The sequence below is a fragment of the Spinacia oleracea genome, chromosome 4 (assembly GCF_020520425.1).
Source record: "Spinacia oleracea cultivar Varoflay chromosome 4, BTI_SOV_V1, whole genome shotgun sequence".
Lineage (NCBI taxonomy): Eukaryota > Viridiplantae > Streptophyta > Magnoliopsida > Caryophyllales > Amaranthaceae > Spinacia > Spinacia oleracea.
In genome coordinates, this window is record NC_079490.1 from 185,667,883 (window position 1) to 185,681,356 (window position 13,474).

At 31.7% G+C, this 13,474-nt stretch overlaps 1 protein-coding gene across 1 annotated transcript; it reads right to left on the minus strand.

Moving 5' to 3' along the window:
- Positions 1-6,911: 6,911 nt before the first annotated feature.
- Positions 6,912-11,898, minus strand: LOC110775847 (V-type proton ATPase subunit G 1). Its single transcript, XM_021980442.2, has 4 exons — positions 11,741-11,898; positions 9,099-9,210; positions 8,409-8,509; positions 6,912-7,315 (listed from the first exon to the last, which is right to left on the minus strand). The coding sequence occupies exons 2-4, from the start codon at positions 9,184-9,186 to the stop codon at positions 7,172-7,174; spliced, it is 333 nt and encodes a 110-aa protein (XP_021836134.1). The 5' UTR covers positions 9,187-9,210; positions 11,741-11,898; the 3' UTR covers positions 6,912-7,171.
- Between the last annotated feature and the right edge of the window lie 1,576 nt (positions 11,899-13,474).

A 13,474-nucleotide genomic window follows, 5' to 3' on the forward strand; every position in this document is an offset into this window, starting at 1 on the left:
TTTTTGACAAATTTAAAAAGTTTTTAGGTAGAGAGATAAAGATCTTTAGAGAGAATGGGGAATTTGTTTTGGTGGTGAGAATAATTAAGGAAGAGAGCCATATATATAGGGGGAATTAATCAATGTTAAAATCCATGCATGCTTTTTAATTTTTTTCATTATTTTTCAAAGAGGTTTATTGGTTAAAGAAAATTGATAATCCTATGATTAGACTTGCAATGTTAAATCACAAAACTAAAGTATAATATAGTTGAAAGTGGTTGGTGGGGGCACACGTATGTTACCTTGTGGGTTATGTGTGTTCCTTAATTAGAATATTTCGTTTATTAAAATATTAATTGAGTTCAATAATTGGTGGGAGAAGGGAAGATCTTTGGGTTTAAGTTTATGTGTAGAGATGAATACGTGTCCAAGATTATTGTAGACAATGACCACTTTGCATTAAAATCTAATTACGTGTGAAATTATGTAATTTACAACAATTAAATGTCTAGGTCATTGGTAGATTGTTGCTTAAGGATCTTAATTACCATTCTAATTGATATTATTTAGAAGGGGGTGTCTCTATCGAACAAAAATTGAGACGCTATATACGTATGACAGGTATTAATTATTGCTTGTGTTTTCTCCTTTAGTAAAAATTTCGTAGTAAAATAATTTAAAATATAAATGGCGTGCATAATATAATATAGATTGAGAATTTCAAATTAGTCACACTTTAAGATCTTGTAAAAAAAAAAAAAAAAACTTGTATTAATTAATCACCGATCAGAACAATCATTTATATTGGTTTGAGCGGTGTTAATTATCATGAGCTTTTACGTATAACATAAGGTACACTTTTATGTATCTCTTTGCTTTCAATAACGGTGAGTGTATGAAAATGCACTCTTTTTATCTGCAGTTAATATTATGTTAATATATAGTGTAACTTAAAGATGTAACAACTAACTTCGAACTCACCGATTTTTGTACTAATTTTCATTAGTGATAGAGCCACTATATTCTCACTAATTTATAAGTACGATGATTGAGTAAAAGAAGAAAATGTATAATTAAAAATGAAGTCTCCTAGATTGGGTTATTAATTAGATTCTCCCCTATCCTTATGATCATACATAATGTACTTCACTCTTAAGTATTTCCTTGGAAGTTATGAAAAAACACAATGGAACTCATCAATCTTTATGCATAAAATTATAAATTATACACAACAAGGGAAATTAAAGTAGATTTATCATATAAAAATTATCTTTGTGATAAATAGATTCTAAAGATCTCCTTGCTTTGTGCTTAGTGGATATAACATATAATTAAGAATTCTTAAAATTAATCATTAGTTAATTAATAATTAATATTTAAATCCATGATTTAGTATTGTTGAGTAGACTAGATTCTACTCCTAGTAGGATAATAGGATGTGGGTAATCCACTTATATTCTAGTGGGAACAGGTTGGGTGGAGCTAGAGTTTAATGGAACTAAATCTTAATCAAGGTTCTCCAACCTTTTTTCCGACACAAATCTATAACTATTACTAAAATAATAACCGCTGATGTCATGGCTGGACACATGTCAATTGCTCATTAAAACTTTTCCCGCCTAAAATATTAGTGACATCATTTTTTCCTTCCTTTGCAGTTCGAGGAAGTTTTGAGCTTTCCAATTGCATACAACTCCGTACATAGTAATTAATAAGTACTCCCTTCCCAATAATGTTGAGTACAGTATGCTATCCAATGAACTTCTCTCTTTCATTGGAAAAGCTCGAGTATTTGACTTCATTGTGGTAGAGTACTAGATTTACATTTGCTCATACACTTTTTTTATTCGGTCTATTTCTTTCCTATTCTCCTTCCTCCTACATTTGCTCTGTAATTCAAAATCTAATATCCAAAAAAAAAATGTATAATGAGTCTTCCTTCTATTCTTCAATTCCATCTTTATTTTGGTAGATGTGTTTGTTGGTACTAATTAAATGAAAATTGTTGTGATATTAATTTTTACAGGTAATGTCTTATGAATATGATGAAGACAACCATAAAAAACATGGAGTTAATTTTTTTTAGAATCATGATTTTTGGCGAGATTTGGGGGATAATCGGTAATCAAGAATTTTTTAAATTTCTTTTTATCCACTTTTCTGTTGGATTTTATTTTAATTGTCATTGGATCCGGTAATTTCTCATCTTGAATCCATTTTCTGTTAATCTACTTTAGTTGTGTATCAAATTTATATGTTTTATAATTTATAATGCTTCAATTAAATTTCAATATTTGAGGGCTATAAGTAACTGTATTTTAATGGATTTTTATTCATTTTTTGTCTTTTCCCCTGATTTGATTTATTCTACCAGATCCGTAGTTTTGATATATTTTTGTTATTGTTGTTGTTGTGTGGAGTCTATAAATATGAGATGAGGAAGATGATGGCAGCAACAACGCCAAGAGTAACAAATGCGGCAATATTATGACAAAATTTTCAAAGAAATGAAGTACTTTAGTTAATTGCAAGGATGCCATGTACAAATTGTCAAGGAAAACCTAAACTCACGAGTACTATTTAATTTGTCAAGGATTCTAAGTAATTTATGTTGGAGTTCCCTGAAGATGAGTACAAGGGGTGGCAAGGACTGAAAATTAAACACAATCTTAATCTAAACTTAAGAGTACTATTTAATTTTAATTCTCACAAGTATTTAATGATAATATAATTGTAGGGGTTCTAAAAATTATTCTTATAAGTGGTAATAAGCAATTTTCGTCATATTTTTTGGTTAAAGTCGTGCATCGCACGGGAACTAACCTAGTTAATTAATAATATATATGCCCTCTTTTATTTCTTCTAAATTAAATAGCTCTTTTTTCTCAAGTTGAAATAATATAAAATGTAAATATTTTATTTTTCTTTGCGTTACATAAAGCAAGATGGAGTGGTACAACAAGTACTACTACATGTAACTTTCTATTTTCTATCCCTTCTTATATTTGATTACTAGATTAAACTCTTGAAGGAGTAGAGTTCGTGAGCTATTATGCACAAACTAACTGGTTTTTAATTACCATTCTAATCTAATCTAATCTAATATATATATATAAAGGGGAGTTTTTTGGAGAGATTTCGGAGCGCCACGTATGATTTCCACGTCATCTTATTTTATTAACTAATAGATAAAACACTTAATATGATAAGAGGTAGATTCTAACAAACCACTTAATATGATAATATGATAAGAGGTAATTTCAACGTATACAAATATCTTATTATCTTATGAATATGATAAAGATAAGGAGATTTCAACGAACGTTTATCCTACTTCTAACTCCTCCCACGTTTTGTACATATATATATCACTTTTATTCTTTAAATTACCATGACTTTCCAATATCTATTATGAAATAGAGTGAGAGAAAAGATTTTCCCTGATGTAGGTTTTCTTGGTTCTTAGTGAGTTAGAGGTCATGCATTCACTTGGTATTGGGGGCAGGGGAGCCATAGTTACTTCATCCGGAGAAACACCTGCAACTTTCATACCCTTAAAAACCATAATTGCTTGACTCCATCTGTCACTCTTGGCCAAACCCATTATCAAGGTGGTGTATCACCTCTATCAGGCATTACATCAAACAGTTGGAGGGCATTACCTAACATACTAGATTTCACATAAGCACCAAGCATAATATTACTCGAAATCGGATCCAATCGAGAACACGAATCGAATAGAGCTTTAGCAACACCAATCTGATTACACTTAACATACATACTAATCAAACTGTTTTGAATAAAAACGTTGGAATCAAGACCTGATTTTAAGATTACGGAATGAATTTGCTGTCCTTGAAAAACTGCTTGCAAAGAAGAACATGATTTCAGAGCAGAAACCAATTCCAGCTCATGGTCAATGCTTTCTTTATTTGAATTTCGGCTTCCAATTTGAATCGTCATTGAATTGAATCGTCATTGAATTGAAGAAACATGAGAGATTGGTTTTTGCTTCCGATAAAGTTTGAAGAGATTTCGTCGAGAAATGAGATACCATGTCGAATTTGATGAAGAAAGAGAACAACATGTTAGAAATTGCCGAACTGATTTGGGTTTGAGAGGTAGAATCATGAGACGCGAATCATGAGAAGTGAGAAGCTGTTAATTTTTTTAGTGAACCAAGTACTACGCCATATAGTTTTCACACCATCAACAACATATGGATAAATTTATTGAATCTAGATTTATTAAGTATATAATAGAGTTTTATTTACATTAGACCTTTGATATTTGGATCAATTTACATAATACGAAGTATGAACATATGATCATAATGTTTTATTCACATTAAATATTTGCAAGTAAGACAAAAGTTTGTTGCCTGAAACGCCTCAGAATCAAAGAAGAAAAATAAATAGAATAGCAAATACGAAGTGTATACTTCGTATAATGATTTTCTTTAGATCACAATGAATATCTCACTAGAGGTTTCCCCATTATTGAACTAACCATTTTATAAGTTAGATTTTTCAATGAGTGTAATATTTTAATTCTTAAGAAATTTTTTTAATTTAAATTGCAAATTAAATCGTAGTTCCAGTTTGAATAGGGACCTAATTTAAATTTTTTATTATAGGCATGATTTATAAAAACACCAATGTATAGATGATGATATAATAAGACAAATATGTACGAAAATTGACAAACCCGTGCATCGCACGGGCTTCAAACCTAGTATACATATATAAAGGAGGCATATTTGCTGAACTATTAGAGCGCCACCTAGGATTACTAATGGTTTCTGCCAATGAAAAATAAGATTTCTAATTTATTTATGAATTAAAAAAATGGAGTGCCACGTAGATAATTAATTAGGTGCCGTGTAAATATTTAAATTAATTAATTAATTACTAATATATACAATTCCATCCAAATCAAACGCTCTAATAATTGAAAAATAAATCTAAAATAAAATTCATCCAAAATCAAACACTAATCTAAAATAAAATTCAATCCAAAATCAAACATTAATCCAATATTAGAGCGCCACGTAGGAAATCTAATGGTTTCAGCCAATGAAAAATAAGACTTCAAAATTATTTTTGAATTAAAAAGTCGAATTCCACGTAGATAAATAATTAGGTGCCAAGTAAATATTTTTATTAAATAATTATTAATACTTCTTATATACAATTTCATCCAAAGTCAAACACTATAATAATTAAAAAATAAATCTAAAATGAAATTCAATCCAAAATAAAAAAAAAATCAATTTAATCTAATATATAAAATATAGCAGTTGATATATGTGGGAGTTTTATTTTAACGTAACAATTTAATAGAAACCGTGCATCGCACGGGCTAAAGTCTAGTTGATATTATTTAGAAGGGGGTGTCTCTATCGAACAAAAATTGAGACGCTATATACGTATGACATGTATCAATTATTGCTTGTGTTTTCTCCTTCAAAACAAAAATTTCGTAGTAAAATAATTTAAAATATAAATGGCGTGCATAATATAATATAGATTGAGAATTTCAAATTAGTCACACTTTAAGATCTTGTAAAAAAAAAAAAAAATCTTGTATTAATTAATCACTGAACGTTTGTGATTTCTACACTATTCACACATTATACTTTGATCATTGTTGGTGATTTATATGTAAGATAAAACATAGTCATGTGAGATCTTGTTAGATTCGTTTTAATGTATATTTTCCAAATATTAACTTTTTATAATTTTTTATTAAAGAGAATTAAAGATATTAATAATCATTGTTGTGCATTGGCATGCGTAAAAGTGATAAACGTTGCGAGTAAAAATAAACCGAGGAAGTATTACCTAAAAGTAATTTTGTAGTACTTTATCTTGTACGAAATAATTGGGAGGTAACAGGTTCGAATCTTCTAAGTTACAAGTAAGGTATTTGGAGGGGGAGATTTGAATGGATGAGGAATGGGAACTTGGAAATATCATCTTATCATTAGTTAATCATAAAAATAAAAAAATAAAAAATAAAAATTTACAATGATTGGCCTCTACGTGGCACAACATTCATCAGAAACATCAAACATGAAGTACTGAAATACTTTCATCTTACTAAAAACAAATAAAATACTTTAATCTTTCTATAAAATAAATTTTGGAGTAGCAAATAACAAATATTGATCACTTAAATAGGTAAATTTGTCAACCTCTACTTTGCTAAAGGGGGTAAAAAACTCATTAGAAAGACATTATAATTAAGTTAGTAGAATGTTTATCAAAAAAAAAAAAGTTAGTAGAAATGTAACTTTGGTTAAAACTTCTTCAAACTGCTAGATAAACTTTTCTTTTTTGTGTGAATGAGTCACGAGTACGATATAAATTAGGCAAATTTGTCAAAAACTACCTTATAAAATTAATTTTTTTTGCGACAAACTACCTAATAATTAACTACAAAAAAATTTATAATTAACTACCTTATAAAAAAAATAGTTGTAAGATACTACATTTTCCCGAATTATGAACGTTGAATCGAAATTTCAGGATCGACTTTATCATATATATGCCACGTGCCATTCAATTACATCTTTACCGTTAGATGTTGCGTTAGATGCACCTAATAAAGTCAAAGGCGTAATTTTGAATCAATGCTCATAATCCGACCAAATGTAGTATCTTACAACATAACATTTTTATAAAGCAGTTTATTACAACATCCTTTTTACAAGGTAATTTTTCACAAAAATCAAATTTTATAAGGTAGATTTTGACTAATTTGCCTATAAATTACAAATAGGGGTAGAGGAATTCGAACCTGAGAACTATTATACACAGACCCTAAATCTTAACCACCAGGCCAAGACCTCATTGGTATCGAGCAGATATGTTCGATTCAAAGTTATTTTGGAACAATAGAAATGTGCAATAGAAAGAGCTTGGATATAGACCATTAGGCCAATAATCTCGATTCCAGGCATTTATTTCAAAATCAGAATTCATCTGTTCAACAAATATGTGAATGTGACCAACCATTTTACACATAAATGGGGCAAACCAGTACTCAGGTAACAAATACAATCAACTACAAAATAGAACCAACCATCTCGATGTCTCGTTCGGGGGCGAAAATGGATATCAAGGAAAGAAATTTCGCTACACGCGAAACACCCATCTGAAGTTCTTTTAAAAAAATTAAAAAAAAATCAGTTCTTGACAGTTGTGACAAACTTCAGCAACATCTGAACAACTTCAGGAGAAATACTGGAAGATTGTGCCTTTAGCTGTTCGATTTTAGCATCGGTTTCTTTTTCAAGACGCTTAACATTTGCACCAGAGTCTCCGCTACTCTGTAACATTGGTATAGGAAGGAATGATCACAGTTATAATGAGCAATAGGTTGAAAATCAAACTGAAAAGACTTTAAAACTGAACTTGGCAAAAACATGGAAATAGGGACATTAACTTTCACTTGCAAAAATATGTTCCATGGGATATAAAAACACTCCCTGTCCAAAAATAATGGTCATGTACTCATGTCCAGTTCACACGAGATTGGAGAGGCGACATTCTGTGATAGGATAGGATACGCTGGTAATTTTGCATCATATAGCAGGGGCACGGGCCGCACGGTATACCATTGTTCTTTTTTTACACCATTGTTTTTATTTTTGATACCATTAAAAGTTCAATGTATTTACAGAATTGCCATGTTATGTTTTACTTATCTATAACGGTTATAGATATTTACTTCCTCAGTTCACACAGTAATTTCGCATCATATAGTAGGGGCACGGGCCGCACGGTATACCATTGTTCTTTTTTGTATACCATTGTTCTTTTTTGTATACCATTGTTCTTTTTTTACACCATTGTTTTTATTTTTGATACCATTAAAAGTTCAATGTATTTACAGAATTGTCATGTTATGTTTTTACTATCTATAACAGTTATAGGATATTTACTTCCTCAATTCACACGGATCAGAAGTGCCATAATATCATTAAAATACTCTTTTAAATAGTTATGTCCCTTCTGTTCCCTCCCCCTCGCATATTTCAAAGGGCAGTCTCACCGGAAATTCTATCACAAACTATTACTTTTTTAAGAAATAATCAATTATGTAACTTCTTTCCGAGTTTCCGGTCATATCAAGAAGTGCTTAGAAAACATAGGTTTTGCCGTTGGAGATGCATGGCCAAGGATATTAGCCTGTTATACAAGGATATATACAAGTCCAATAACCATTGCCTTAAAATTTGTCTCATGTTAAAGGACATCAGTAATTGGGGGTAAAAAAGAAAGGGGGACAAAGGAATACAGGAAGGGTTTGATTTAGCTTTCTGTATATCTTTGCTATTAACCTTAAAGGAACCTCTAAGAAGAATCAGAGATACACATGCAGAAAAAGTTCAGCAAATAGTAGATTTATATCGATCTTACCTCAGCAAGTTTTCTTTGGTATTCGGCTTCCATATGTGCACGGAATTCAGCAATATCCCTTTCAGCCTCTTCCTTCGCTTGTCTTAGTCTGGCCATCTTGGCTATTAGAGAACGAACAAAAGGTAGAATAATGAAGTCAAAACCAAAGGCAACAGTTGAAAATTGGCAGGAAAGCTGAATTCATAGGCCAATTTAAAGCTATTATTGTACATATTCTAAGGTAAATAATGCCAAAGCTGTATTTTTCTGGCAATAATAGGAGCTTGGAAGCGAGCTAATGGCAAAAAATATTGTTAATGCCTTCCCCTAAATTCATCATGTCACGAATTCTAAGAGGAGCACAAATTTATAAAAATCAGGGATGGTAAGTCAACTAAATAAAACTCGTATTTGTTACACATAATCAACGTATAGTATCCAATTATCCATCCTAATATAAAAAATATGAGGATGCTTTTTAGGTTAAGTTCTCTTACTACAACTACACAAGAAAAATATGAATTGTGATCACAAACACATAACTCTAATTCTCTAAATGGAGGACAACATGCTTCAGACAATCAATACCATTAAACGTGATCACGGTGAAAATTATTCCAGTTGATGTCTATGATAGAGAGAAATTAAAATCAAATACTAGTACATATAATGTGTAGGTGTACAGTACACGCATGGGAATTGCAGGCATACCGTTTTTGGCTGTATTAACAATGTGCTGGGCCTCTTGCTCTGCAGCCAACAAAAGTTGAATTCCATTTTGGCCTCTGTTTACTTCCATACTTACTGTAAAGGCTCACACGTCCTGAAACATTACCACAAATATTCTGTTATGACAAGAAATACACCTGATTGGCGGGTAGCAAAGAAACCAAATACTTCAGGTAACAAAGATTCAAAGAGGTCTCTCAAACAACTATCTAACGGGAATCTAAATACATCAGGATTCAGGTCTGGTAGTGACTTTATAAAGATGATGAACATGAGTGGATTAGTGGACAGATAATAACAATTTGTATGGCAAAAGATTAACTTTCTTCTAATTTAAACTCATCCTCTTTCTAATTCAAAACAGATAACAAGCTATTAAGTTTTCTATCATGTGACCAACTAAAGAAACAACCAAACAATAGTTGTCAGCAACTCAGCATAGTATTCCGGCACTACTGGAGAAAATGAAAGAAACATGCTATATAAGGATCTCCCTTCAGGAAACCACAACAAGCATCACCTCGTCTACTTGTCTACCGACCAGTGGCGGTGTCAGGAATTTTCCGTTAAGGGTTCGAAGTTTTCAAGAAAAAAAAAAGGCCCCCTAAACCACTGAGAATAAAAAGTACAAAAAAAAAAAAAAAGAATGATAATATAAAAAAAAAATATAAAGCAAAGGAGAAACAAAGAACCATAACTATACAAAAAATAGAAAACCAAGAATAATAACTATAAAAAAATAGAAAAACTGAAAAACTAAGAACAATAACTAAAAAAAGAAATTTCATCGAGTACAAAGCAAAAATAAATAACGAAAAAAGGAAAAAGAAGGCTTTGGTCAGGATTCGATCCCGCGTCTACAGGGTATTATTGAGGGGAGTGTACCACTGCGCTATGCCTACTCAACAATACCTATTTTTGCACGCAATTGTATTAATCCTGTTTTTTTCTTTATTTATTTTCCAGATTTACAAAGTCCAGTGGGGGTTCAGTTGAACCCACTGAACCCCTACTGGCACCGCCACTGCTACCGACTTCAAAAACTGCTATTGCCTTTATTACATTTACATTTATAATATGTCTACTATAATGCAGACCACAGGAAAATTGAAAGGCCTTCTGGATCTTTCCGGCAATGCAAAAGGAATGCTCGTTAGTTATTTCAAAATATTGTAATTTTTGTATCACAAAGAACTTCTACGGCCCGTTTGGTAGCCGGCCATATATGGTGTCAACGGGAATGAATTTGTATGTAAATTTATAAGGAAAATCAATATTCATTCCCATGATAATGCTAGTTCACTTAAAATTATCTCTTTTTCTTTATGAAATTTCATTACCATCCATTACCATTTGGGGAGTGGTATTAGGTGGGAATGCAAATTTATGAAGAAAAACACCAAGTTTGAGACAAAATTTCATTACCAATTTACCATGGACATGAGGACATCATGATGTTATTTTCTTGTCAAAAAACACTTAGATTTATTCCTCTTTCTCACCATTTATTACCGGCTACCAAACGGGCCGCTAATGTCATAAGATCACTAACACAAATAGATGAGAAACCATTCTATACAAATATATGAACTCGTTTGACAAGGGTTTTTTTTATACAAAGCTACATAGGAATCATGACGATTATGGCACCGCTCTAAAAGAGAAATAACCACAATCACATTACCCTCCCATCAAAAGTTAACAGCTCGCATAATTTATTGCCTCTCTAGCGTTAGCTAATAGATCCATGATTATGAGATTTACAATAAGAGAACATGTATGACAAAAGACAAACCAAAATTTTCTTCAACCACACATCCATGATAAACCGGCAAAAACTAAGATAAACCTACAAATCTATCGTTACCACCTCGTTTAAAGGTTGCTAATCAGAGCAAACTGTTAGCTTCACATAATTCCTAATCCACATTCAAACTGATCTACAACTCATCCAAAAGCAAGAGGACAAGTAACCAAAAACAAAAAGAAAATAACCAAACTAATTGTGACCTCAACTAACAAATTATCCTATCTTCCAAGCAACACAAGAAAGCTAAAAAATAATTTCAAATCAGTTACATGGATTAAAACGTACATTCAGATATTACAATGTCGATTCGCCGGAAATATTATTGCTAGAATCATGAAAGCCAAAGGATACAATTGGGAATCAGAATTTTAATCAGTTAAAATCAATAAGCATGATTCATGAGTACGATCTAATACCCAATTCGAATTACAGAATAATGCTAAAATCCTACCCCTACAGAGTTTAATTATTAAAAATCCCTAATTTCTGCCACACAATTAAGCAAAATTCTCTAATTCATTGGGATAAAACTGAAATTAAATAAGATTCAGCAATCAAGTCAAATTAACAAATTCGTATAAAATAAACAACGAAAATCAACACATAAATCACAAAGATCGGGGTCTAATCTAAACCATATAGTTTGATTGCCGATGAAATCTGGGAAAACAATAATATTGTGATATAGTATAATTATAGTTATTATTATAAAGTGTAAATCAAAATATGTGAAAGAAAATCGACGTGCGTTGATCGAGTAATAGAAAGCCACGATCTTGCGATGAAGAGAGAGAGAGAGAATGAGGGGACTTACAGAGGGTTGAGTTGGGGGAGAAGCAGAGAGAGGAAGGTGCTTCAATCGTCTGGAGATGTTGCTGCCAAAGTGACAGAGAGACAAACAAGTGAACTAGAGATAAAATAATTACGATTTTAAAAAAGTATATAAATGTGAAATTTGAAAGAAAAAAATATTATAAACTTTTAGGATTAGTTAAACAATGAAACTGATTAGTTAAGCAATAAAATCAATTAGTTAAGATTTTATGAGTTTTAATTAATAATAAGTTTTTTCAAAAATAATAACTATTCGACTCATCACTTTAACTATTTTTCTTTATACTTAACTATTTTGTTATTTAATTAGTCAAAAGAGTGGTCTAACCGTTAAGCGGTCTTACACAAAAGAAGAGGTCAAATAGTATAAAACAGTTTATGTTTCTAGAAATACTTCTAAAATTGAGTGGTTAAACACCTTCAAATTTCTCTAGAAGTAGTTTCTAGAGAAGCACCCGTGCGAAATAGAAACGGCTTTCCAGAAGCTTGACCTATTTTGTGACTGGTTTGCGATGGATAGATTTACTACCACTTATTTCAATTTCTACTGCCTTATTTCGCCTACTTTTTTTACGAGTATAACCGGAGACGTGTCAAGTTCGCGTGCCTCGTGCATCAACATATCATGTCTGAAACGGGTTATTGGCCTAATGATAAGTTGTCACGTGTTTATAATGGGTCATGATAAGTTGTGTCGTGCCGATCACGTACATCTCTTCCAAATTAGGCTCGTGCACGTGCTATTTGCCCCCCTAATCAAATTTTTTTTTTTGTTAATTGGTTAAAAATAAACTTATCGACGTGCGAGCTAGCCCTCCGTGCACGTGTCAAGTTTTTAAAACAATGTTCTTAAACAACCTATGGACCTTCAACCCGTCACTCATGTCGTGTCTGGCTTACAACAAGCTCGTGTCATGTCTGGCCAATTTCGCGTCACGCTCGAAAAGTCCGCTGCTCGTATATAATGAGAAATATAAGATCTACTATCGGTATGTTCTCTTGTCTAGTCTATTTTTTCTAGTTCTTGATCTGAATATTTTATGTGAATGTTTTTTGCCTTTTCTGGTCGGATCTGATCTTGATTGATTTTTCTGATATGAACTAATAAATAATTTAAGAATAAGGTGAAAATAATAATAATACGTCCACTTCATTAAGGGGTTATGTCCTTTTACGTTTTAATTGTTTGATTAGTCAACAATGTGCTCCAACCTCGCCCAAATTCTCGCAATTTTCTCTCCTCACTTTTTTTTGTCTGCCATCTCCTCTCCTACACTGACCCCCTAATTAAATATTTTTATGTTAATTGGTTAAAAATAAACTTGTGGACGTGCGGGCTGGCTCTTTGTGCTTGTGTCAAGTTTTCACAACAATGTTAACCTATGGACCATCAACCCATCTCTCATGTCGTGTCGGGCTTACAACAGGCTCATGTCATGTCAAACCAATTATGTGTCACGCTCGAAACGTCTGCTACTCGTCTATAATGAGACATATAAGATCTACTATTGGTATGTTCTCATGTCTAGTCTATTTTTTCTAGTTTCTGGTCTATATGGTCTGAATGTTTTATGTGAGTGATATTTGCCTTTTCTGGTCGGATCTGACATAGATATTTTAATTAATTAATTATTAATATATACAACTCCATCCAAAATCAAACACTCTAATAATTAAAAAATAAATCTAAAATAAAATTCAATCAAAAATCAAA